Below are 27,290 nucleotides of genomic sequence, written 5' to 3' on the forward strand. Positions count from 1 at the left end.
TTATTATATTAGATACTGATCATTTTTGCACCTATGCATTTTAGTATGATACTGGAAGCAGAAATTATATACATCTGTTGCTAAAACTTTTGCATATCTAAACTTTAGACTCTGTTTTCCCAAAACACAAATTTGTTTAAATAGCAAAAATGTTTTGTTCCGTTTCTTGAGAGATTTTTTGGTGGCAAACCATGAATACTATGGAGAATACGCAAGAATTGTGCCGGATAATAACTTGATCAGAATTTCATTAAGATTTAGGAGACACAAGGTTGAACCATAGTACTCATAAACATACAGTATAAGGATGTAGAGTGCAGAAGCCCTGTACATATGCAGAATATGAGGAATAATCTGCACTGTAGTATACAAATACTTTAATTTATTTTTGCAGGAAAAAACACACTGCCAAATTCTGCATTGGCTGGAAATTGTGCAGTGATATTTGCCAGTGAAATCCAATATTATCCAATCCCCACAAACAGGGGAATGAACTATGCCATTAGAATCCCATTCAAATAACATACTTCAGTCTCTCCACCCACTTCCTTTTTTTTGGAAAAGAAACCTTTCCTTGCTGTTTAAGAATTTGATTAAAAACTTTTAAGCAAAGGGAAGGAAGATACTCTTTGAAACTGAATCTACTATAGGACAGGAGCCAACACACAGGGCACCAAGTCTTTCAGAAAAGGCCACCCACAGTGCCAATGTGGTCATATGACTTTTCTGTCACATCCTGAAGCCATTTCCAGCCTCTGCACAAGTTTGTACTCCCATTTAGAAGAGGCTGAGATATATTGGGAACACACATATGGAAACACTTTCAGAGAATCCGTTTCCATGAAATCCATAATGAGCCAAGTGGCTTCAGATGTGGTGGTGTGCCTCAGATTAGCCAAAAGGAGGGCAGGGGGAGGTACAAACCCAACCTTGCAGCCCTTATTTCAATTTCATTAATCTTTCTCTCACACTCATTCTCTCATACGCACGCATGCACACACACACACACTCTCTCTCTCACACACACACTAATGACTTATGGCTACCAAAATACTGGAGCCACATATAAATAAATCAAGCCCAGAGAGAGTCAGCCTTTATGTTCTAAAAATAGCAGCATTCATATCAATATTCTTATCATAAATCAGGAAGAGCCATTAATGTCACAAGAGCTGCCTGCAGTGTTTTAATTAGCTTTTCCTCCACTGGAATGCTATGAAGAAGGGCTATGCAGTGTGTGTGTGTGTGTGTGTGTGTGTAAGTTAGGAGGTAGGAGAGGCCCCTTTATTCAACATGTGTGGTCAATTAAAATCATTTTCCAAATTTCACATAAAATGATACATTGACGATCATGTAAAGCTTACAAAAACACTCTTCAGATGGGGCACCTTCAGGTCCCCAGCCCCTCTTCTTTCAACCTATTTATGGCAATCGGAACATATTAAAATCAGAGATTTCAAGCTGTATAATATTAAGCATATTCCATTGAGATGGCTGGGCGCTATCTACCAGTGCCGCTAGAGCCTGCATTGGTCAGGGAATAGTTTCAAGTCCAAACTATCCCTTGACATTTCTCTCTCTCTCCCTCTCTTTTAACCAAAAGGAAATCTCAGAAGGCTGCAAATTTAGCAGAGGAATAGAAAGGATTATCTTTTTATCCACTGGGGAAAAGCAGCTTAGAGGGAGCAATTATGTTAAGAAAAATAAGCAAGAGAAAAGCATCCCCTGCCCATAACTACCAACCCAGTTCGCAGCTCTCTAGGGCTGCTTTGGGTAAAAGAAAAGAAAAAATCTTGTGGAAATCACGACAGAGCTTAATGTGTAAATAACAATGTGAAGGATTGTTCCCAGTGCTGTGCCTAACTTTGCCCCATGCCCACAGACACACACGTTACCTTTTTTTCCCACGAAGTATTTCTTTTCTACTAAGGCTCAGCACAGTAAATTAAAAGGCCTGCATTCATGAAGAAGCGTTCCTTTATTTTGGTTTAAGTCTTCTGTCTGTATATTTTCAGTATTCCTATGCAGTATCCTCTCCATAATAGGTTGGCTCCAGCAGTGCCATTGCTGTGAAAGAAGTGCTGTCATCAGTGCAACCAGGAGGGGGACAATTCCCCTCCCTCATAGCCTTAGGAGCAGATTTTTAGACAGTGGGGTCTGCAGTTGGGAGGAGAGAGCAAGGAATTGCCGTTGTGCTAACGGCCTTCCACTAGTGTGATTTGGGTTTAACCCAATATGTCTTTAGGTACAATATTTCCTAAAGTTAAATAGACTCGTGTAATTCTGTATCCAAGGCCTTTGCTAGACCTACTTGAAAATCCGGGACTGACAAGGGGAGAGCCCACAATGCAACTATTGCGGGCTCTCGCCATAATCTACACCTCAGGCGCAACAAGGTGAAGAAAAGACCCGTCGCGTCCGACATTTGTGTTTGTTTTGAATAAGGCTGGATGCACACAAACACATCAGCCCGAGACCGCAAGAAAAACCGGACCAAAAGTGGTGCCCACTATCCCGGGGCAAGGGAGGGTTGATCCCTGCCTGAGCCTGGGATCCCCTGTGCGTCATCTGGATCCCCTGTGCGTCTAGCTAAGGCCAAAGTGAGAAAAAGTCACTGCTTCTTTGGAGACAAAAAATTTGTCTCCACATGGCTAAATAGAGGTTCCTATCCTAAATGGAAAATTTCATATGGTGGGGGTGGAAATATTGCCATCTAAATAGGTCGTTCCACACAATCTTCCTACACACAATAACAATAGATGTATACTTGTTATTTTTAGTTGATGCTCCGTATCCAGGCACCTTCCCTCAAATCAGCAATCTTCCCCCTTGGTAGCACTTCCAATGCAATATTGGTGGTGTTATGTGGAACGCAGGTGAGTTTGTAGACAGTGCCTGAGATATCATTTCTCTTCTTTCAAGCCCAACATCATTTTGTGATGGAGATTATTATTTTTACTGTAAACACAGCTTTACTTCTATAAAAAAAAATCAAAAAATTCTCTGCAGTCTCTGCAAATGTCATCTGACATCTGAGTGATTCTCTCAACATTCACCATTAGTAATTTGTACATAGGACGCATAAGTGGAGAAGTAGCATAAATCATTTGAATTTTGTCCTCTGACTCCACATTGTGTAATGTGTAAAGCCACAGCTAAACCATTATTAACAGACTTATCCTTTCACAATGCCACAGTATCACAATAGTGGCGCTGAAACAATGCAGCTAGGGAAACACTGAGTTGTGCAAAAGCCAGATACTTGTTATGTACACTTATGTAGATTCTATGTTGTTACAAATGCACTGTCTTAAAAGTTAAAAATGGGCAGACAATAGGTTGAGGCAGGGGAGAAGTAGAAAAGTGTCTGATTAATCATAATTCTATCTACCATTCCAGGATTGCAACCAATTCGTTGTACAACTGTGCACAGAAAATATGAATTATCATTATATGCATTGGGCAGTCTGACAACTCTCCATTCATTAGCTAAATGTGTCTAGCACAGTAGCCAATCATGGCACAGCACCAGCATATATAAAGAACGGCAAAACTCAGTTCGCATATCAAGATGTATATTGCATGGAGCTCTATCACTCAACTTCCACCACTTATAAATGAGCAGTAAAATTTATAACACTGGAAATCAGTGGAGAAATGAGCAGAGGCAGATTTTCTGCAGAATTAAAATGAAGTAAACTTCTAGTCACAGTGTATATTACTTATCACATTCGGGCAGTTCACACAACATCTGCACTGCATCTCTATAAGGCATATTCACAGTAGAGTGCAAAGGCAGAGTTCCCAATTGTGTGGATAGGTCCTAAAGCACGTTCAAATATATGCACAAGTCTTCCCTGATTCCCAGTGCCAGCCAAAGCCTGTGAATCACGATTGTTGACTAAGAAAACATTAGTCCTGATGTCCTAATCTCAAAATAAGGCTAATTGTACTGGAAGTGTTGGCCAAGGAAATTGCCAAAAGGAGTTGAAGGCTAGTCTTTTAAAATATTTTTCTCAAATAATGAGAGATGATTACACCAAAAGAACAGACCCTATCATCATCATCATCATCATCATCATCATCATCATCATCATCATCAAAACAACAACAACAACATTTAGATACCCCCTTACTTGCTAAAAAGCCATCAAGGCTGCACACAGCAATTTATACAATGAAATCTTAAAACACTAAAAATAACATGGAAAATAGTATAACTTTTTAACATTAACTGTGCAATCTTATGCATGACTACTTAAAAGTAAGTCCTACAAATTTCAATGGGACTCACTCCCAGGTAAATGACTATGGGATTCCAGACTAAAAGAACTGCATAATTTAAAAGGCTAAATATTGCATCAGGAAAAACTTCCTGACTGTTAGAGCAGTACGACAATAGAATCAATTACCTAGTGAGGTTGTGGGCTCTCCCACACTAGAAGCATTCAAGAGGCAGCTGGACAGCCATCTGTCAGGGATGCTTTAAGGTAAATCCCTGCAATGAACAGGGGATTGGACTCGATGGCCTTATAGGCCCCTTCCAACTCTACTATTCTATGATTCTATTTAGGAGGCTTTCTAAAATCCAGAGATTGGGGACCAATGACATCATTTTTAGGATTTTACATACTATCTTTTATAATTTGGCATTTTGTTATATGTTATTTCTAAAATTAGCAGGCACTGTAATTTTAAAAAGACAATTCTCTGCCCACAGACCTAAAATCTGAAACTATTTTAGTATTTATTAATTAAAACTTTTGTATACTTCCCTTTATCTTTGGGGTCTCAGGGCGGTGTATAGATAAAATCAACAAACTTAAAACAATAAATAATGTACACAGCTAAAAATGTATTAAACTATAAATCAACCAATCTTTATTGAAATCAAAAACTAAATGATACAAGGGTAAGAGAATAGATAAGAAAGAGGTGGTGGTGGTAGGGTCCAAACACACACACACACACACACACACACACAGACAGAGAGGATTCTGAATCAAAATGATAACAGTTTAAGAGTTTATAGAAGTTTTAAAAAGCTTATTTTAAGAAAGAGAAAAAGAAGAGGAAAGAAGTATTAAAAAGAAGACCAACGTTCCTAGCACAGGGAGAATCCATAGCAAATAATGAAGGTGAGACTGTACCAAGAAAACAGGAGGCCTAACATGAAGATTAAAATGAGTAGAGGATAAAAAATGTGAGGGAACATGAGGAGATCAAGAAGATAGGAATGAGCAAGATTTTGAAGACTGTTAAAAGTAGATTGTAATGAGTATGGATAGAAAATGGTATGAAGTAAAGAGAAAATGAGAGTTACAATACATGATCAGAATTATGAGGTACAAAAATAAAAATAGAACATCAAAATAAATTTGGAGACCAATAAGAGGAATATTAGTATATTCAAGACAAGAAATAACTAATACTACATGATTTTTTGAGATACTGATAAAAAGCAATAAGCAAGTATTTACAGCAAAATTAAACAAAAACAAAAAGAAATCAAAATACACGCCATGGTTGCATACAGTCTTGCATAAGTATTGCTTTCAGTAAGGTTTACTGGCATGCCAAGAAAAGACTTTGGAAAAAATGTCACAAATTCACTTTTGTTCATCTTCAGATTGTGTTAACATTTCCAAAATAAGAAGCAAAAATATAAGACAATGCTTGAGTTGAAAAATTAATTTGAATAACACCAGAATAAATACAGTAATTCAAATCGAGTAGGGAATCAACTAAGAGTATGCAAAGACTAAAGAGCTTCGCAACTATCTTTAAGAACCGCACAAAGAGAACAACTGGAAGGAGAAGGGGGAAACCCAAGTTTTTGTAAGCGATGGAGAAGAGAGTGGTCCATCGTCTTGAATACTGCAGAAAGATCAAGAAAAGCAAGAATAGGAGTTAAGTTTTCAGCTTTTTAGTCTAAAAGCTTACACTATTTGTGAAGGGAAAAAAGTAGAACAGGAACTTACAAAAACAAAAAAAGGCAGGCAAAAAACCCACCGGGCTGCCAAGCAATTAGCTGCCAAGCATTTGGACTACTTGGGGTAAACTGTCAGCACAAGGGAGGGACAATAAAGGCTGTGCTCTGTTCGTGAAAATGAGGGAGCGCGGAAGGAAGAGACTACATTTCTAACACGCTTTGTGCTTCCTTGGGGGTATGTGCATCATCTTCTAGAGGCAGGCATCATTAAAGGAAGAGAGAAAAGGTTTGGATGCGAATTTAAGTACGCGTATGCGTGTGGTTGGTGGGAAAGCGTAAGGAGGATGTCTGAATTTCATATAAAGCAATTAGAATAAACAGAAACTTCACAGGTGTTTTGTGAGTGTTGCACTCTTAAAACCTCAGGTGCCGAATTCATGAAGCCTTCAGTTTCCTTTAATAGGTATATTTTTAAGCTGAAGTAGAATTGTCAGATGCTTCTACAGATGAGACCCTAGAATATTCAAAACCACAGTGGCAAGAAGAAAGACCGACCTACAAGCCTCACACCACAATAACAAAAGGAGCAAATTAAGGTAAAAACTCATGTAATTATGGGACCACAATTTGTGAATACTGCTCTAATGCCCAGATCCAGGATGCATAAAAGAGAGCTCCCATGTTAATCAGATGCATGCTTTAGAGAAAAGAGAAGTACATTTATCATCCCATTGATTAAAACTTTGTATGGATTAGGATGCAGTGCAAGACATGAGTTACTGAAGCAATTAAAAACAGTGACCACAGTGCTATCAGATTTAATATACGTTTCAGTGGAAAATTTCCAAGGAAGTCCAACGGAGTCACATATTACTTCAAAAGAGGAAACGTTTCTAAAATAAGGGAACTAGTAAAAAGCAAGTTGAAAGGGGACACAAGAGGGTTATTTTTTTTTCTTCAAAATGCTTGGAGGTTACTTAAAACCACAATAACAGAAACTTAGCTACAATTCATACCACAGGTCAGGAAAGGCAGCACCAAGTCCAAGAGGTCACCAGAATGGCTAATACGCACTAACATGGAAGCTGTTAGAGAAAAGGAGGCTTCTTTAGAAAATGGAAGTCTTGCCAAAATGAGGAAAACATAAAGGAACACCAACATGCATGAAAGAAATTCAGGCAGACAATAAGAGATGCAAAAACAAAGATGTTGAAGAGCCCATCACAATCACTAACAACATCAAGGGCATCAATAAAGAATTCTTTAAATATATCAGACGAAGAAAATCAGCTAGGGAGACAGTTGGATAATAGAGTACTAAAGAAGGAAAAGCAGATTGTGGAGAAGCTAAATAATTTATTTTCATCTGTCGTCACTGCAGAAGGTTAGGAATGACAGCTGTGCCTGAACTCATAGAATCATAGAATCATAGAATCATAGAATAGCAGAGTTGGAAGGGGCCTACAAGGCCATCGAGTCCAACCCCCTGCTCAATGCAGGAATCCACCCTAAAGCATCCCTGACAGATGGTTGTCCAGCTGCCTCTTGAATGCCTCTAGTGTGGGAGAGCCCACAACCTCCCTAGGTAGCTGATTCCACCGTCGCACTGCTCTAACAGTCAGGAAGTTTTTCCTGATGTCCAGCCGGAATCTGGCTTCCTTTAACTTGAGCCCGTTATTCCGTGTCCTGCACTCTGGGAGGATCGAGAAGAGATCCTGGCCCTCCTCTGTGTGACAACCTTTTAAGTATTTGAAGAGTGCTATCATGTCTCCCCTCAATCTTCTCTTCTCCAGGCTAAACATGCCCAGTTCTTTCAGTCTCTCTTCATAGGGCTTTGTTTCTAGACCTCTGATCATCCTCGTTGCCCTCTTCTGAACACGCTCCAGCTTGTCTGCGTCTTTCTTGAATTGTGGAGCCCAGAACTGGACGCAATACTCTAGATGAGGCCTAACCAGGGCCGAATAGAGAGGAACCAGTACCTCACGTGATTTGGAAGCTATACTTCTATTAATGCAGCCCAAAATAGCATTTGCCTTTCTTGCAGCCATATCGCACTGTTGGCTCATATTCAGCTTGTGATCTACAACAATTCCAAGATCTTTCTCATTTGTAGTATTGCTGAGCCAAGTGTCCCCCATCTTGTAACTGTGCATTTGGTTTCTATTCCCTAAATGTAGAACTTGGCATTTATCCCTATTAAATTTCATTCTGTTGTTTTCAGCCCAGCACTCCAGCCTATCAAGATCACTTTGAAGTTTGTTTCTGTCTTCCAGGGTATTAGCTATCCCACCCAATTTGGTGTCGTCTGCAAATTTGATCAGCGTTCCCTGCACCTCCTCGTCCAAATCATTAATAAAAATGTTGAAGAGCACTGGGCCCAGGACTGAGCCCTGCGGCACCCCACTCGTTGCCTCTCCCCAGGCATCTTTTCAGGAAGAGAGTCTTAGGAACCGAGGAAAATAGCAGGGACAGCAGATGAAGTTCTCAATCTTATTGACAAATTGAAAATAAATAAATAAATAAATAAATAATAATAATAAAGGCCCAAATGGTATCCATCCTAGAGTTCTTAAAGAACTCAAGTGTGAAATCGCTGGTCTTCTAGCAAAATTTTATAACATGTCCCTAAGAACAGCCTCTGTACTAGAGGTCTGAAGAATGGCCAATGTAACACCATTTTTTAAAAAAGGAATCCAGGTGGGAGCTGGGAAATTACAGGATAGGTAACGTAACGCCATTCCAGGTAAATTGTTGAAAAGCATTATTAATAAGGATAAAATGAGAAAACATATAAAAGGGAAAGTTCTGCTGAAAACTGGTAAACTTACCTAATAGAGGGATGTGAAATACTGGAGTCCCACAGTGATCACTATTGGGACCAATTCTTTTTGTTTTTCATAAATGAACTAGAATTAGGAGTCAGCAGTGAACTGGCCATTTTTCTGATAGCACCAATTGTTAAGGGTGTTTAAAGCAAAACAGGATTATGAAGAGCTCCAAAAGGTTCTATACAAACTGGAAGAATGGGCAACAAAATGGCAAATGCAATTCAACTTTACATACATTCTGATGGGATCTTAGCTAGTGGTGACTGACCAAGAAAGAGAACTTGGTGTTGTGGTGGACAGCTTGAAAATGTAAACCCAGGCCTTAGCTGTGTTCACATGATGCACAGGGGATCCTGGGATCAGGGAGGGATGATCCCTCCCTTGCCCTGGGATCTCGCCCTACCCTGAGCCCAAGACCACAGAATGTGTAGCCAGGCGTCACAGTTTGTCCCAGCTCCTTGCAGTTACTCGTGAGGAGCCGGGACGCGCGCATGGGGCGCAGAGATCCTCAGGAGCACTGCGCCCATCGGGGGTGGGGTGGTGGGAGCGGGGAAGAACTTTTTTTTAAAAAAGAAAAAAAAAGCTTACCTTTTGTGCAGGAGTGCTCATGCGAATCTTCCCCTTTAAGAAAAACAAAAAACAAAATGGCAGGTGCAACGCCTCCTCCTCTGAGGTCGTCGCGCGCCGCATGTGAACAGAGGGGGAGATCTCACGATAAAAATATTGTGAGATCTTCAGCCCTCCGTCCTGCTAGACAGGTAGGTCTAGCTAAGGCCCCAGTGTGTGGCTGCTGTGAAAAAGGCAAATTTAATGTGAATTTGAAAATAAAATTGAAAATAAAACTGCTAATATCATACTGCCCTTACACATATCTATTGTGCGACCACACATGAAATACTGTAGAATTTTGGTCACCACATCTAAAAGGGTATATTGTAGAGTTGGAAAAAATGCAGAAAAGGGCAACTAAAATTATCAAGGGGCTGGAGCAATGCCCCAACAAAGGAAGGTTGTAACGTCTTGGCTTGTCTAGCTTGGTTTATGCATAGTGTAGAGAATGTGGACAGGAAAACATTTTTCTCCCTCTGTCATCATACTAGAGAGATTCAGGACAAATAAGAGGAAGTATGTCTTTACACAGAACATAGTTAAACTAAAGAATTCACTTCCACAAGATGTAGAGACGGCCATCAATTTGGATGGCTTTAAAAGAAAGGTTTAGACTAATTCATAGAGGATAAGGCTATCAATGGCCACTGCTACTGATGACTATGGCCTTTGCTAGACCTACCTGAAAAAGCGCGACGGAGGAGGGGAGAGCCCGCAATGCAACTATCGCGGGCTGTCGCGCTAGTCTGTTGCGCTAGTTGCCTTACCCTGTACGTCAGGCGCAACGAGCTCACAAAGAGAGCAGTCGCGCCTGCCATCTTTTTTTTGTTCTTAAAGGGCCGGATACGCATGAACGCTCGTGTGCCCAGGTAAGTTTTTTTAAAAATCATTTTCCCCGCTCCCCCTACCCGGCCCCTGATGGGCACAGCACTCCTGGGGAACGCTACATCCCGTGCTTGGCTCCCGGCTACGAGCAAGTAATTGCGCGTAGCCGGGGTCAAGCCGTGAAAATGGGCCATATGCCCCAAACAGGCTAAACCCGAGACCGTGGAAAATACCGGGCCCAAAGGGGTAGGCTGTATCCCAGGGCCAGGGAGGGTTGATCCCTCCCTGAGCTTGGGATCCCCTGTGCGTCATCTGGACGCACAGGGGTGATCTCGGGTATCAGCCCAGGATATAGCCTGCTCTAGCAAAGGCCTATATATGCTACCTCCAGTATTAGAGGCACTATTTTGCACCAGTTGCTGGGGAATATGGCTAGGAGGATGCTAGTGCCCTCATGTCCTTCTTTTGGTTTCTTTGTGGGCAGAATGCTGGACTAGATGGAACCTTAGTCTGATCCAGCATAGCTCTTCTTATGTTGTTATTGCTTTACGTCCATCCCTTTTTTCTCTTTGTCTCTCTTTTAAACATTGATCCAGACAAACCTGGAGTCAGAGAACAATGATTATGAAATGTGGAAGCTACTGATATGTTTCTATCCTTGAATATTTTGAGATACTGCATATTAGTCCAAAGTGGGGGGGGATGTTGGGGGGGTGAATAAACACATAAATATGGAGTAATCTGTCTTATCCTTATACCACTTACCCTAATCTAACTTCATTAGAGCTGAAACAGAATTTTGCCAAATTTTGAGATCTAGGCACTAGAGTTGAAATTTAATCATAAAATTTTCAATCTGAATTTCAGAATTAAAATTTGATGTCATCATTGGAAGCCTACCAATTTTGATTGGATAAATGAATAAATGTCTAAAAAATGAAGTTACTAGATTTTGTTGCAAACCAGCTATCAAATACAGATTGTTTCTGAATGTCTACTTTCAATTACTGTTAAATATTGATTGCTACATGTCTCATACTGCCAAAACCTGTTAAATACCAACTACTAATACATGTGATACTATAAAATACTGACTGCTAAAGCATGCCAGATGCTAAATATTCACCTATCAGATAATGTCTAATATTATTAAGTATTCCAACTGAATTGCCAAATATTGTCAAATGTCTACTGCTACATATTAGATACTGTCAAATAATAACTTCTACTGTAGAGGACCTGTTGCAAGTGTATTACTACTGCTACTGCAAAATCTTTGGATGCAATAGGCTGATGCTAAATAGCAAATATCCAACAACTACTTAGCAAAATTTGTGTGCCCAGAGAATATTCTGAGAAAATTTCTCATTAAAATTAGCAGAGGAGAATTCTGAGGGTGGAATTCATTTTATTTCTAACATCAGCCAATGTTAGCTATGATCTCGGTCTGAATCTTACATGAGTAAAGAAATCTAGCTGAGAAATGGGAGTTGGGTTTTACTTTACTTAAGAGTTTTCTCAAATTTTCTATCTACCATACCAATTTTTCTGACTGCATAAATGAAATCTAGTTACGGTGTCTAGGACCCCAATCTTGTAGCCCTCCCATGTTGAACATCCCATTGGTTTTCGTTTCAGAAACTAGAGCAGTAAGAGCTGTTCCTTTTAGATGTCTGGAATCAGACATTTTGTTGTCCCTATTTAAGAATTAGCATATTGTTTACACAAAAGCCAAAAAGGCCAGTTAGGAATAAATCATTACCAAAGCAGTTCAGACTGTGAGGCCTTATTCCAGTTTAAGTTAATATAATTTTAATGAGCACTTCAGAAAAGGGATATGGTGCTTATGGAAAATGTCCCTAATTAATATCAGGCCTCAAATTAGGAATAACAAAAAAGGCAGTATCATTTGGTCTCAAGCTGGAATTCAAGTATATTTTGGCATCATTACTAACTGTTAGCAGCAAGTTCTGAAAACAGATGCAAATCCTGATACGTGCACTAAATATAAAACACATTGCAGAAAAAAGCTGAGATAAAACGTACTGTATATCTATGCACTCACACATTGATTGCAGAGCATGATTTCCTGTACCAGCAACAAATATATTCCACTTAAGAAAACTCCACCAGGTTCTTTTCTTCAGCTAATGGTTTTTAAACCAAAACTCTCAAGAATGTATGAGTTCTTTTCATGTTTCCTGTTGTAGATTTTCCTGTTTTCTTCCTTTCTCAAAAACACTGTTAACTGAATTCTAACCTATGATCAAAATATTCAGCATTTTTTAAATATCAAGATTATCTACTTTGGTGCATTATGTATTCTGGAAGTGAGAACCTAAATTCAGGGCAAATTTATGTTTTGCTCATTGATTTTTGCTCATCCATGCCAAGGTGCTATCATGCCTGGATGGCACTCAGTATCAACTAAACTAAATATGGGGACATAAGAAGCTGCCTTCTACTGGGTCAGACTATTGGTCCATCTTTCCCAGTATTGTCAACACTGACTGACAACAGCTCTCCAGGGTTTCAGGCATACAGTTTTCTTGCCCTACCTGGAGATGAGGGGGGTTACTATAAAGGACACCAAATGGCCACTGGAATCCATTGGTTCATTCAGAATCAACAGAGAATATCATTGCAAAATTTTAAGGACCATCTCCAAATCAAAACACTTGCTTACACAGTGGTTTTTGTTTTGTTAACCCTGTTGTTCCTGGGTTCATTATTGTATTCTTTAACTCTCTTAGACCCTGTTCAGAAGCCATGCAAAGCCACAGTGGTTAAGCACTTTGAGCAAAACATTATGACTTAGCATGTCGTGTGAAGCATGACTTAGGGCTCATATACACCAAGCAGGATATCCCACTATGAAAGCTGTATATAAAAGGCAGGAGCCACACTACTGCTTTATAGTGGTATTGAAGTGCACTCACAACTGTTGGGGCCCATGGACACATACTATATACTGCTTTCATAGTGCTATATCCTGCTTGGTGTAGATATGTCATGCCCCAACAGTTGTCAGTGCACTTCAGTACCACTATAAAACAGTAGTGTAGATCCTGCAGTGCACTTCAATACCATTACAAAGCAGTAGTGTGGCTCCTGTCTTTTATATACTGCTTTCATACCGCTCTCACAGTGGAATATCCTACTTGGTGTAGATGAGCCCTTAGTGTATCATGTGAATCATTACTAACCATGGTGGCTACATTACTCACTAATCATTTGCTGCAAAATGGTTAGCGGACTAATCATGATTTAGCATGTTGTCTGAACAGGCCCTTTATAAACATGGTAAAATGCTGTACTTTTTTACATTCAGAAAGTTTATTGTTTATTCCAGAATACATTTGTTACCATTTCCGATTTTATATATAAGCATTTTAACCTCTATATTAAAAATACCCACCCTGACCCCATTTTGGCCATTTTTAGTGCAACGTAGATTAGTGTTCCATAAAACTCAGTCTTGCTTCCTTAGTTACAAAATCAGTTTTCCTTTCTTTAGAAAATGAAAAAAATATGAAGAAGAGGCTAGCAGAGGAATCAACTTTTCAAAAGCTAAATGACATGGGAGGCTGTTTGATTGCTTACTTCACTTTGATAGGAGGAATTCTAAGCACTTTGGCTCTTCCACATGTTAGGTACTCATGTCTGAATGCATCTTGACTAGAAAGGGCTGCAGGGCAAGAAACCTCACAGCTGCTGCAGTCCCAGGCTAGCCAATTCCCCGCAGGTATTGCCAGTGGCAAAGCTGCAAAAATAACTGATTTGACAACCCAAAGCTATACAGGCTATCAGGAGAATTGAACTAAGTGAAGATGGTCTAAAGCTAAAACTAATTATTTAGGGTCCAATTCAAACAAAAACAAGTTTCACAATTAGAAGACAAGAGATGTCTGTCCGTCTGGCTGGCATTTCTAAAAGCTATGAATTTAAATCTATCCAATGTGGACATCACTATGAATGTATGAAGACATACTGAATAGCTGATACCAAAAAGACACTTGCTGTCCTTTCATTTAAGAAAAGAAAATCCCACCTCTAAGATAAAAGAAATGAAGCTAATTAAATCCCATATACCTTTTGGCTGTAGTTCAGCTTGTCAGAGATGCAGTGAACTGAAGTAGTATTTATATGGTTCTATGTCTGAGTTTTTTAGAGAAGGAAAAAAATAAGATAGACATTCACCTGGCTAGGAGTCAAAAAGGTGTATGAGTGTTTGAGACAATAACAATGCCTTGCAAAGTTGATGTGGGGTTAAGAAAACTTTAGAGAGTAGCCTGTGTTATTCATGCTGTAATCATTAATCCTAAAGTTTCCCTTATGTTACACATACTTCAGGCAGATAGGTCACAAATTTCCAAAACTATCTGTAGAGCATCAAATGTTTCAATGGGGTTGGTACCTTCATTTAAGATTCTTCCTCCCCCATATAATAAATTACAGAAGATGACAATCTTATGCTGTATTACAATATGACAAGCAGGTTATTTTATCCAGAGATGGATCACTGGGTGCATAAGGGTATATGTGTTTATTTACGTATTTGTAAATACGATATGACTGATATTGGTGTCAGCCCTATTTAGTGTCCATTTCCACAAATATTTTCTTTCCTGAATAGTCAAATCTATTTCAGGACTGCATCCTATCCTGGGGCTTGTTTATACGGCTTCTTTTCCCCGACCTAAATGTGCATATTCGTGTTTTAGGATACATGACGCAGCCATCCATTCGCCTCAGTGCTGGGTTTTAACTGCAATAATGCGCATATTTGCATTCACAATTTACCGCGACTTTTAGATTGGGTCCAAGTTTGCACCGCATTATGGCTGTGTGCCTTTGGGGGAGTTATGTCGGATTTTGACATGTGGGCGGGGCTCTGAGAGTAGGATAATGTGATTGGCCCATTTCCCAATTTTGCACCAATCCGCTGCCTCCTTCATTCACACCGATTTTAGTTTGAAGTCTCTCTGCGGAGCTCCGCAGAGAAAGCTTTTTAAAACAAATGTATTCCTCTCTCTCTCTCTCTCTTGCATTTCTGTACCTCCCAATATGCGAAGCTCTCTGGGCAGTTCACAAAAAGAAAGAGAGGGAAACGGGCAGCCAGGCAAGGAGATGTGTTCCGCTGCCTCCTTCCTTTTCCTCTGTAGCCTTGTTCCCCCCCACCCCCGCTCCTGCTCAGTTTGTGCGTGATATTACTGCGGAGCTTCGTTTATAGCTTCGTTGGGTTCTACTCTTTATCATCGTATATGGGATGATGCGATAATGCACATGTGGACATTAATAACTCACTATAAAAAATAATAATTCAGGAAATAAATCACTTGCTACTGCAGTGTGATGCTCTATTCCTACATTCGGATCAACGAAAAATCTGGTTTTTATTTAATGAGGAGCTATCCCGCTGTCATATAGATGAGGGCCTGAAGTAACTCAGATTCTGACAGGATCTTAAGTATACAGTAACTAAGCAAAGTTGTTTTCTCAAACTATTGTCTTCAGAAGAGTGAATGTCAAACCTTTACTATTGTAGATACAGAGATCTTTGACAGTAATGAATAAACTAATTCACAAGAGTGAAACAAGATGTTAGGAGGGTTCATCAAACAGTAAGAAAATGTATAACTATTTACATAAAATAGATAGAGCGAGGCTGAAAATAGAGTGAAGCAAAGCATACTGAAGCCGTAAAGATACTGTGACTTCAAGGGATCTTCAGACGTTCAAGGCACAGGGCCAAAGTAAGATGGGAGTGGGGTTAGCTCACAGAGCAGCCCCAACTGTTTTTGCTAACTTGCAGATGAGGGTATTTACCTATTAAGCCGCCTTAGCTTTCCTTGTGTCTATCTAAGATAACTTGTTTAATTTAATTCAGTCTTTACCTGAGAGCCGCCTGGGCACATCGGTGATGGCAGGAAGGCCTGTGCCTCGCGTGGAGGACAGGGGAGTTGTGGAATGAATGGATGGTGAAGTCATCTGGCTCAAGTATGATGGATAAGACTGGTCATAGGACCATGGAGGGGATGACTGTGCTTGTCTGGGGTCTAAAAACAAAACAAAAGAGAAAAATAATTTTAAATGAAAAACTTACAGAAAGGAACAGCCAGTGGAGCTAGAGAGCCTAAGCACCATTTTCTTTATAAAAGATGGGAATGTGTAAGAGGTAAGAACTCTAAACACTTGGCCCTTTGCTTTATTGTTTATCTTATGCTGTTTGGAACTTAAAGAATTAGCGAGACTCCCAAGAGATGAAACTAACAGCTCTGTACAATTCTGTACAATTCTGTACATGTTTACTTCGAAGGTAGTTCAATTAGATTTAGGGGATGTCTACATGAGAACGGGTTTAGAATCGCATTGGGGTATAATCTGGATTTTCATTAAATTGGCTTTGGTCCATCAGTGGCACACAAAGCAACACACAGGAAAATCACACGCACAGGGGATTATTCTGAAGGGGTGACATGAATGAATCAGCGGCTGTGATTAGAAAAAGCAAACTGCCGCATTCGTCTAAAGGGGTGACCCAGCATGATTTCGTGACTGGGGAGGCTTTCCCCCAGCCCTGTCCATGCTTCCTTGCTGTACTGGCCACCTATTCTCCTTCCATTCTCGGTATTCCTTAGTTGTAGGTGTCTTGCACGACTGCGAAATACCGTAGCTAGCTATCCCCTTCCCTACTGGATATTTCTTAGATGTAGGTGTACCATCATTACTTTGAAGTTGCAGGTGTCTCGCTCCCACCCACCCCCACTACACTTCTCAACCAACTAATGGGAAACACAGTGAGGGTAACTTGCCTGCCATTTCCATTCATAAAAGCAGGCTAGCTATGCTCTTTTCTAAAGCAGTAAGTGCACAATTTCGAGGGAGAGTAAAATCGCAATAGCACATTTATAAAGGGGAATGGCAGGCTAGTTACTCTCACTGTGGCCATAGCTAGACCTAAGGTTTATCCCTGGATCGTCCAGGGGTCAAACCTGTTCATCTAGGTGACACACAGAGGATCCAGTGCTCAGGCAGGGGCGAACCCTGGATGATCCCAGGATAAACCTTAGGTCTAGCTGTGGCCTGTGTTTCCCATTCATAAATGCTCGACAGTTATTTTGCTCCTCTTCGAAATTGGGCACTTACTGCTTTAGAAAGAGAGAGTAGCTAGCCTGCTTCTATGAACTGGTGACAGCAATGTAAATGGGGAGAAAGAGTGAAGGGGGAGGGGCGTCCCCAGCCACTGCCAGGTCACAGTGGCACGCCCAGGATTTAATGTGGAGGGACAGGGCATGCTGCAGGGAGCCCTTGGGAGCCGCTTTAAGTAAAAAAGACAGAGTAAAAGGACTTTCAGAAAATATGGCTTTTCAAGAGGGAAGCATCTGGTTGGCTGCAGACAGGCGACAATGTCATGTGTTGGAAAGGTCCTCAAACTGTTCTCCCTTTGCACCAAATCACTCATGCAGATTGCCCTTTGCTCCCAGATAAGCTGTGTAAGATTGCAGTCCTAAGATATATGAACTGAATGATCAATCAAATGTCTCCCAATAGGAGTATTAACTTCTCTTTGGTGGCAGAATAAGGGAAGCTTCATAGGGGTGTTCTTTAACTTAAGTTTTAACAATTTTCAGTAAGAAAGGATATATAGGGAGCTGATGGAAAGTGCAAGAAAGTAGGAAAAGCTGATGTGAAAGTCTTTGGGGTGATGAAAAGCTGAGGGAGCAGAGCAGAAGTAAGTCTACAATGAGAGAAGGTAGTTCAGTTGCAGTTAATCTTCATTCCAGAAGTGTTCGAAGCTCATGAATCTTCAGATAGACCTTTATTGCAAGCTCCACCATCAATACTGCAGATCTGCTAACCACTTTCAGTTGAAAGAACCAATTCTGACTATTCAGAGGAACGTATATTAGAAGAACCAGCAGTGCTGGAGATGGTGTGTGTGTGTGTGTGTGTGTGTGTGTGTGCAGGGGAGAGATTAGGCCTTCCCTCTCTTCTTTGAGACAACCCTCCAAAGAAAATATCAAAACAATGTGCTGAAGAAATTTCTTGGAAACCCAACATTTTTAACCAGCACTACTGATGACAACTAGACTGAGATTCAAAATAATAGCAATGTCTATTTTTGTAATGGAAATTTGGTGGTGGTGGGGGTACAAAATCAGTACAAAAGTATTGTACTGATAAGCAAAAATTTCTTCTAAAGTCCTTTAAGTGGGGTTTTAAAGGTAGAGCATGCAAACTACTAAAAGAATTCACAATGCTACATACATGAGCATTTTCTCTCTGTATATACATATTACACAAACACACTCTTTGAAATGTCTACCAAGGCCCTCACATTGCTGAAGAGAAAAAAATTGATCGTTTTAGTACGAGCATGTGTTACAAGCCAAAGTATACTGCTATCATTGTCAGAGAAAGGGGAGAGCATGGCTACAGTTCCAGTTTGCTTTTTTGGTCTGCTAACTGTATGTACTCCTTGCCTGCTACACAGGAATGAAGGTTTAAAAAGGAAGTGTGTTGTTATTCACACACTGTATGGCTGCACAGTGCTGTATAGATGTACAGTATGTGGTTATTCAGTGAGAAATAGCTTCAAACAAAAACCAACAGCATGTGCATATTTGCAGCTGTGCAGGAATGGTTTAAAAATAACAGGGCGGATAAAAATCAATTATTTTTTTTAAAAAATAAAAAAATCAGATTTTTAAAATTTAAACTGGATTTTTTTATTTAAATTGGATTTTTTTTTTAATAAAACGCTTTTTGAGGAAAAATCTATCTAAAGATAGTTTTCTATTTAAGATTATAGTTAGTCCAAAGGTTATTCATCATGAAATAAGGATTCATTTTTAATTATGTAGCATGAGGCTGTATATTCATGCAATGTTTAAATTTTTTGGTAAATGAATTCCATTAATCCATTCACAATGTCATGCTCTTCCAGAGGTTTCTGTAAGATTATGGGGCAATTTTTCTATCTAGAATATATTATCACAGATGCTTGGTTTTACAGTTCTCAAAACTGTGAATTTGTGTCTGCAGAGACCACAATCCCATTATTCCTTTGCAAATCTATGTACACAGAATCAACCCCTTATCTCTTAACTGCTAAGTTTCAAAAAATTCAATGAATAGATTGTTGGGAGTGGAATAGATCTGCACAAGAAGCAAAGATTAAAACTAATTTGAAAGGTTGTTATTCTAAAAATGAAACCTTCATCTGGTTGTAAATATTAAGATTATACCAGCAAGAATGAGTCTTTGGTAACTCTGAGTTGTGTAAAATATAGTGAGCAAGAGTGCACTTTTGGGGGTGGGGAGTCGCATGATTAAATCGAGTCTTTCTTGTAGTGATTTAAATCGTGATTTAAGGGGGGCGGAGCCAGCAGCAACATGGGCCGGTAGGATTTTTTCTTAGCTCCGGGACGGTGTGTCCGAGCAATCTTATCATCTAAAGTAAACAAGAATAGCCCGAGAAGTAAAGATAAATTCCAACTTATGCCACCAAGGAAGAAATCAATTAGTAAACCTAAGTGGCAGAGAAGTCATCCATCAAACAACACCGCTGCGCGCCTCCAAAAATCAATTGATTCTGACGGAGATAACGAGCAAAGCAACGGAGACTCGAAAATGGCAGTGAAAGCTGGCACGGTGCCAGGCTCACAGCCTGCAACTGTTACTGAGCTGAGAGAAATGCTGACCTGCACAAAAGAGGCAATTTTAAGTGGATTGATGAGCAAGCTGAAAAAATAAAAAAGCAAGTAGATCAATTAGCTACAGAGATTGCCAGAATGATAAGCAAATAAAGTCTCTTAAAACAGAAGTAGATCAGATGGGGAAACAAGTGCAACAAATTCAGGAAAAGCATGATCTCGAGTTTGATGAGCATGAGAAAAGGCTGATTTCTTTGGAGGATCAAAATAGAAGATCGTCACTTCGAATTTGTAACTTTGTGGAGACCCAAGGGGAGGACCTCAGAAAGATGTTGCCACACTGGTTTAAAGAATTGGTCCCAACACTGGAAATTGGAGAAGACGACATGGAGCGTGTTCATAGGGTCGGAGGCTTCAGACGCGGTTCTACACCAAGAGATATCCTGATAAAATTTTCAAATTATTTTAAAAAAGAGCAGCTTATGGGTAAGCTGAGATCATTGGCGGAGCTGAAATTTCAAGGAGCTATAGTTCAAGTCTAAAATGATCTCTGTCAACAAACTATAAACTGGAGACGCAGTGTTAAGCCACTAACAGCTGAGCTCATGAGAAGATCGATAAAGTATGTTTGGGGCTATCCGGTTTTTCTGTGGTTTATGTATGATGGGAAACATTACAAGATTTCCTCTCTGTAGCAAGGGATGGAGTTACTCCAAAGTTTAGATCTGGATCCCTGAGATGGTGCTGGTTCAAAGGATGCTGATAGCGGAGAAGGAGGGGCTGCAGCAAATGGGAAGTAAATTGGATAAGACTGAGATGATAAGTAGCATTGAATTAATTAGAAGGCTTGCCGGTTCTAGACTGTTGGCTTCATTCCCCCCCCCCACAAGGGTTAATAAATAATGGCCGGAGTGTTAGACTATCAGAGATTTAGTGGGGGGGGGGAAAGATATGGGAGGGAGGGTGGGGGGGAGGAGTATGGTTGGGTGGGAGGGAGGGATTTGAAAGGGGTTTTATGTTCTTATGTATGTGAATTTGAGTTTCAGTGCACAAGGGATCGGAAAGAAAATCAAAAAACTAAATATGGATAAGAAAATAAAAATATCAACGCTCAATGTCAAAGGTCTGGGGGCAGTCGTGAACAATTGCTAAATAGAGAAGGATCTGACATTATTTTTTTGCAAGAAACGCACCAATGTAAGGATGGGGCAAATGAAATTCATTTGAAATGGTCAGTCTATTATGAAAAGTCATTGGGGACTTCAAAAAAAATGGAGTGGCCATTTTGATTTCTAAAAGAAGTGGATTTACGTTGGAGAATATAAAAAAGGATGGGAAAGGTAGATACCTTTTGATAAAGGGTCAAATGGAAGGTATAGCATATACTTTGGTTAATGTTTATGCCCCAAATGAGAGACAAATAGAATTTTATAAAGAATTATTCAGAGAAATAGAAGAATTTAAGGAGGGATATGTTATTTTGGCTGGAGATTTTAATATGGTTATGGATAACAGAGTGGACAGGTCAAACCCCACTACTGCAGAAAAGAGGAATAATATTACTATACTAAATAAATTAATTAAAGAAAAGGATTTTGTTGATGGGTGGCGATTGCTCAAGGGGGCTGATCCTGGCTTTACTTACTATTCTCCAGTCCACCATACGTATTCTAGGATAGATCATATCTTTGTCTCTAAAGAGTTCGCAACTAAGGTTTGTAGAATGGAACTGGGGGTAATCAGAGTAACAGATCATGCATTGGTAAGTTTAGACTTCACAGTTAAAAAGGATTATAGAGAAGCGTTAAGGTGGAAACTGAATACAAAGATACTTAAATATAATAAAGTGGTTGAAAAAATGCAAAAGGAATTGTCAGAAACTTGGGAAATAAATGAAAAGGGAAGAACGGCAAGGGCAGTTGTTTGGGATACCATGAAGGCTGTAACAAGAGGGATTTGTATTAGGGAAACGTGTAATTTAAAGAGGCAACAGGTTGCAATGCAGGAAAAGTTAGAGGAAGAGATAAAAAATTTGGAGAAAGATTATTGGCAATCTAAAAATAAACATAAACTAATAGAATTACAAGCAAAGAAAAAAGAATTAGAGAATAAAAATCTAGAAGTTCAGAAAAATTTAATTTATATGAAAAGAGAATATTTTGAAAACAGTAATAAAAACTCTAAAATGCTCACTAGACTCACACAAAAGGAAAAAGCCAAGAATGGGATAGGACTAGTGAAATTATCTTGCCAAATTATTATTGCCACACAATGAAGGATAAAATAAAAAAAATTCAGGAATTTTATCAAGAATTATATAAGGAAAAAGATACTCAGAAGAAGAAGATGGAAGTGTATATAGAAAAATATATAAAGAAGGGATTGGAAATAGAACATAAAGAATTAATGGAAAGAACTATATCTCAAAGTGAAATGGAAGAGGTTATAGAGAAGTTGAAAGTGGGTAAATCACCGGGGGTAGATGATTTAAATCGTTATTAGTGCCAAAATTATTGGAATTATATAATGCCATATTGGAAGGAGAGAGGATTCCAGAATCATGGGAGCATTTGTTAATAATTTTAATTCCAAAGCCAGATAAGGATTTGACTCTCCCTGATTCATATAGACCGATCTCGTTAATAAATCAAGATGCTAAAAAAATTTCAACTATTTTGGCAAAATGATTAAATAAATTTATAGCTAATTATATAGAGGAAGACCAATGTGGATTTGTAGCAAGCAGACAAATGCATAATTTAGTGGGAAGAGTCTTAAATGTAATACAGGGGATAAAAAAGTTAAAGATCAAAGCGGGAATTTCAGCGTTGGATATTTTTAAGGCTTTTGATTGTGTGAGTTGGCAGGCATTAAAGATGGTTTTAAATAAAATGGGATTTGGAAATAAATTTAAAACTATAATAGAACAATTATACTCTCAAAATACAGCCGTAGTGGTAGTAAATGATGGAGTTACAGATAAGATACAACTAGCCAGAGGAACAAGACAAGGTTGTCCACTCTCACCTGTCCTGTTTGTAATGGTTATGGAATTATTGGCAAATGCAATAAGAGATGATGGGGAGATAGAAGGGATAGGTAGTATTAAAAAAATAAAATTGAATATGTTTGCGGATGATACATTGTTAATTATTAAAAATCCAATAGGAAAGATGGAAAGAATTAAACAGCAGTTGAAAGAATTTTAAGAAATTACTGGGTTAAGAATAAATTGGTCAAAATCAGAGTTGATGTTATTTAATTATACTAAAAAAGAGGAGAAGGAATGGGAAGGAAAAGAAATAGAAATGAGAATTAAAGAACAGATTAGATATTTGGGAATTAGAATTACTAAAAATCTAGAGAATTTAGAAAAAGAGAATTTAAATGGCTTGAAAAAAGAGATATTAGTAAAATTGAAAAAATATAAAAGATTGAACTTATCATGGTTTGGAAGAATAGCATTAATAAAGATGAAGATTTTAGCAAAGATTAATTTTATTTTTAGGATGCTACCAATAAAAATCTCAGATTTAGAGTCAAAAAGTTGGCAGAATATTATAAATAATCATTGTAATGGGGAAAAGAAAGCGAGGATAAATAAGAGTAAATGGTATTTAAGCCAAAAAAAGGGAGGATTGGGACTCCCAAACATCAACCTATATTATGTAGCAAATAGGTTAAGACACATTGTAGAAGCAATTTTAGGAGTAGGAGATTTAGATTGGATGGAGGATAAAACCACAAGTAATATAGAATTAAATTTGGATAATGTATTTTTTAAAGAAGAAGGTAGAAAATGGGCTGAAAATATAGGTAATCCGCTTTTAAAGTTCCATTGGGAAATCTGGAATAAATATAAAAAGGAGCTGCTTTCGAGCAGCTCCCCTTTAACACAGGTAATAATGTTAAAGAATTTCCCTGAGGATTTAAAGAATAGATTAAGTAAAGTTTTAATAGAGAAAAATAAAATGAAATTACGAGAATGGTTAAGAGGGATGAATACAAGAGAAGAGATGGAAGAGGTTTTAAAAGATAAAAAATTAACTTGGTTAAATTACTGGCAATTGGAACAATGGACTAAAATTTGGGTAAGAGAAAATGGAGATTGTAGAGAGATGTCGAAGTTTGAGGAACTAATTGTCAAAAAAGAAATTGATAAGGGAGAAAATACAGTGACAAAAGGTTTAATGAGTCAAATATATAGTATATTACTTGAGAAAGGGTTGATGGATAGTGTAGGAAAATTGGTTTGGGAGACAGATTTGAAGGTACAGATAGGCAGAGTTGGGAAGGGCTATGGAGACAAAGAGTGTTGAGAAATATGTCAGTGAGAATAAAAGAGAATTATTATAAAATTATATGGAGGTGGTACCTAACCCCGGTTAGATTAAATAAGATAAATAACCAGCATTCAGCAAATTGTTGGAGAGGTTGTGGGGAAAAAGGAACGTATTTACATATGTGGTGGGAATGTAAATATGTGCAAAAGTTGTGGAAGATGGTGTTTTCTGAGACTGAAGAAATTGTTGGAATGAAGATAGAAGAAACACCAAGAGTTGCATTACTCTCACTACATGAAGATTTAAAATGTAGTAAAGAAATTAAGGAATTGATAACGAATTTGCTGACTGCAGCAAGGTTGATTGTAGCTAGGAACTGGAAGATTCAAGGTGATTATTGTATTGAAGAGTGGTATAAAGAAGTATGGGAGATTGCTATTAATGATAAATTAACGTGTAACATAAAAGTGAGAAGAGGTATAGCAAAAACGAATGATTTCGAGGGAATGCGGAAGCAGTTCCTAATATTTGTGTTTTCTAAGGGAAGTGGGAAACCACCACCAGAAGAGATGTTAAGATTTTGGAAACAGGAATGATCCCGAAGGGAAGGGGGAGCACTTGTTATTATGTTGAATTATGTTGGATTATGTTATGACAAAGCATTATATGTTAACAATTATATATTCAAGCAATTTGTTAGGTATTAGTATGTTAATTGTTATGTTGGTTTGTATTTTATGTGTTAAAATAATAATAATAAAAAATCGTGATTTAAATCAAATCCATCCTGAAAAATAAATGTGTGGTTGTTCATGATGCAGCTATGCAGGTGTACACTGAAAAATAGCTGCCAAAAGAAGTCACAGCTTCCCTGCCTATAAATCTGAAAATCAGTGCAAGCTGGTAATGAAAGGAGGAGGTGAAAGAAAGTGTAGATCCTACCATAGGAAAGGGGAAAGAGTGAGGGGAAATGTTGTACAACAGTTCTGCAGCTTTAAAGCCATTCCCACAGGTAAGAGTCAGAATACCTGTAGTGGAACATTCATACTTTTGTAGCATGCAGAAACCTTAAGCACTGGGGGAAAGAAACCACTAGAAGCCAGCATGGATTTGTCAAGAACAAGCCCTAGACAAGTGTTTTATTTCTCAGTTGGGTAACTTCCTTAGTAGATCATTGAAATGCTGTGGACATGATATATATTGACTTCAGTATAGCTTTTGACAACATGTCCCATGACATTCTGATTAGCAAGTTAGTTAAGTGTGAGCTGGATGACACTACTATTAGGTGGGTCCACAGCTGAATTCATTGAGTTCCTCATCAAACTGGGAGGTATAGAGTAGGGTGCTGCAGGGCTTGGTCCTGGGCTCTGTATTCTTTAATATCTTTAGTAATGACTTTGAGGAAGAGGTGGGGGCAGATGACACAAATTTGGGTGGGATAGCTAATAGCTTAGAAGGCAGAAACAAAATTCAAACCGATCATGATAGATCAGAAAACTGGCCAGAAAATAAGCAAATGAAATTAAACAGAGACAAGTGCAAATTTCTTCTTTTATGAAAAAGTATTAAAATACACAGGCACAAGATGAAGGATACCTGGCTTGGCAACGGTACATGTAAAAGGGATCTTGGAATTGTAGTCAATCACAAGCTGAATATGAGTCAGTAGATGTGGCTGCAAAAAAGGCATATGCAATTTTGGGTTGCATCAATAGAAGTGTAGTTTCAACATCAAAATAGTTCCATTCTACCCTGTTTGTCAGACCTCATCTTGCATATTGTGCCCAGTTCTGGACACCATACTATAAGAAAGACTCAAATGAATTTGAAGGAGTTCAGAGAATGGCAACAAAGAAAATCAGGGGACTAGAATGTAAGTCTTATGAGGAAAGATGAAAAGAACTGGGAATGTTTAGCCTTGAGAGGAGGTTATGATAGCATTATTCAGGTACATAAACGGTTGTCAGCCAGAAGAAGGCCACAAGCTGTTATATATCGTCCTAGACTGTAGGACACGAAAAAATAGGCTTAAGTTACAGGAAAGCAGATTTTTGTTGAACTTCAGGAAATACGTCCTAACAGTCAGAGCTGTCAAATAATGGAACCAACTGCCTGCAGAGATAGTGAGCTCTCCATTGTTGGAGGTATTCAAATGGAGACTTGACAACCATCTCTCCTACCCTAGAGGCCTTCAAGAGGCAGCTGGACAACTATCTGTCAGGGATGCTTTAGGGTGGATTCCTGCATGGAGTGGGGGGGTGTTGGACCCGATGGCCTTATAGATCCTTTCCAACTCTACTATTCTATGATTCTATGATCTGTCTGGGATTCTTTAAATTGGATTCCTTCCACCAAGCAGGGGGCTGGACTCGATGGCCTAAATGGCAAACTCTTAGTTTCTATGGGATGAGATGAAAGACCATTCAATTAAGCGAAATTACTGAGGTAACTGAAGTCATTGATGATGTATGCTGCTGCATGTATAGTGTGCCTAAGTTGTTAAACAGAAAAGAAAAATTTGAAAAGTTTGAGCAGATTGAAGTGTTTTTTAAAGCCATCAACTGTCTTCTATTTAAGTAAATAATCATTTGAATTAACTGCAGAAAATTATTGTTTTAATTCCCTAATAAATATGAGACTCTGAGATGCTAAATTCATTCTGGAATAAATAACCGTGGCATGTTGCCCAATCACTAGCTTCACATTGATAATTCACAGCATCATTACAGCCTCTCGGGTGTGGCTGTTCTGATTAAAATCTAATTATCAATTCACTTATTTATCTACAATTTATAACCTAATTAGTTAACTATTTATTAACTGAAGCATTTCATTCCAACTTTCTTGTTACCTGAGGTCTCTAAATACACACACACACACTATGGAAACTATTGGTCATTGCCTGCTTTATCAACATCCCTTCAGTTTGTAGTGCTGCCGAAACAACAGCTGCTATGGTTTCCTCCAATATATACCAGATTTAATCCACAAGCCCAGAGCCTATTTTCTGTGACAGGATTCAGTCATGGAACATGTGAAATAACCAGAAAAGAGACAATATCGGGCTGGGGCTGGGGTAGAGTGTCACAGTCTAATAACTCCTATACATTTGCCATTACTTTAAGTGTGTGTCTTACAGCGATACTGCTGG

At 38.8% G+C, this 27,290-nt stretch overlaps 1 protein-coding gene across 8 annotated transcripts in view; it reads right to left on the reverse strand.

Annotated features, from left to right (window-relative positions):
- The window catches only part of RUNX2 (RUNX family transcription factor 2), a 346,128-nt gene that overhangs the window by 119,661 nt on the left and 199,177 nt on the right, over positions 1-27,290 (reverse strand). For 5 of the 8 annotated variants that reach the window (XM_063115933.1, XM_063115930.1, XM_063115935.1 and 2 more), the window contains one exon: positions 16,092-16,253. The exons of the other annotated variants lie outside the window; for them this stretch is intronic. In XM_063115933.1, the coding sequence (XP_062972003.1) occupies positions 16,092-16,253 (162 nt within the window). The remainder of the gene's footprint in view (positions 1-16,091; positions 16,254-27,290) is intronic. 8 annotated transcript variants of the gene reach the window in all.

This window comes from Elgaria multicarinata, chromosome 2, assembly GCF_023053635.1.
Source record: "Elgaria multicarinata webbii isolate HBS135686 ecotype San Diego chromosome 2, rElgMul1.1.pri, whole genome shotgun sequence".
In the NCBI taxonomy this organism is placed as follows: Eukaryota; Metazoa; Chordata; class Lepidosauria; order Squamata; family Anguidae; genus Elgaria; species Elgaria multicarinata.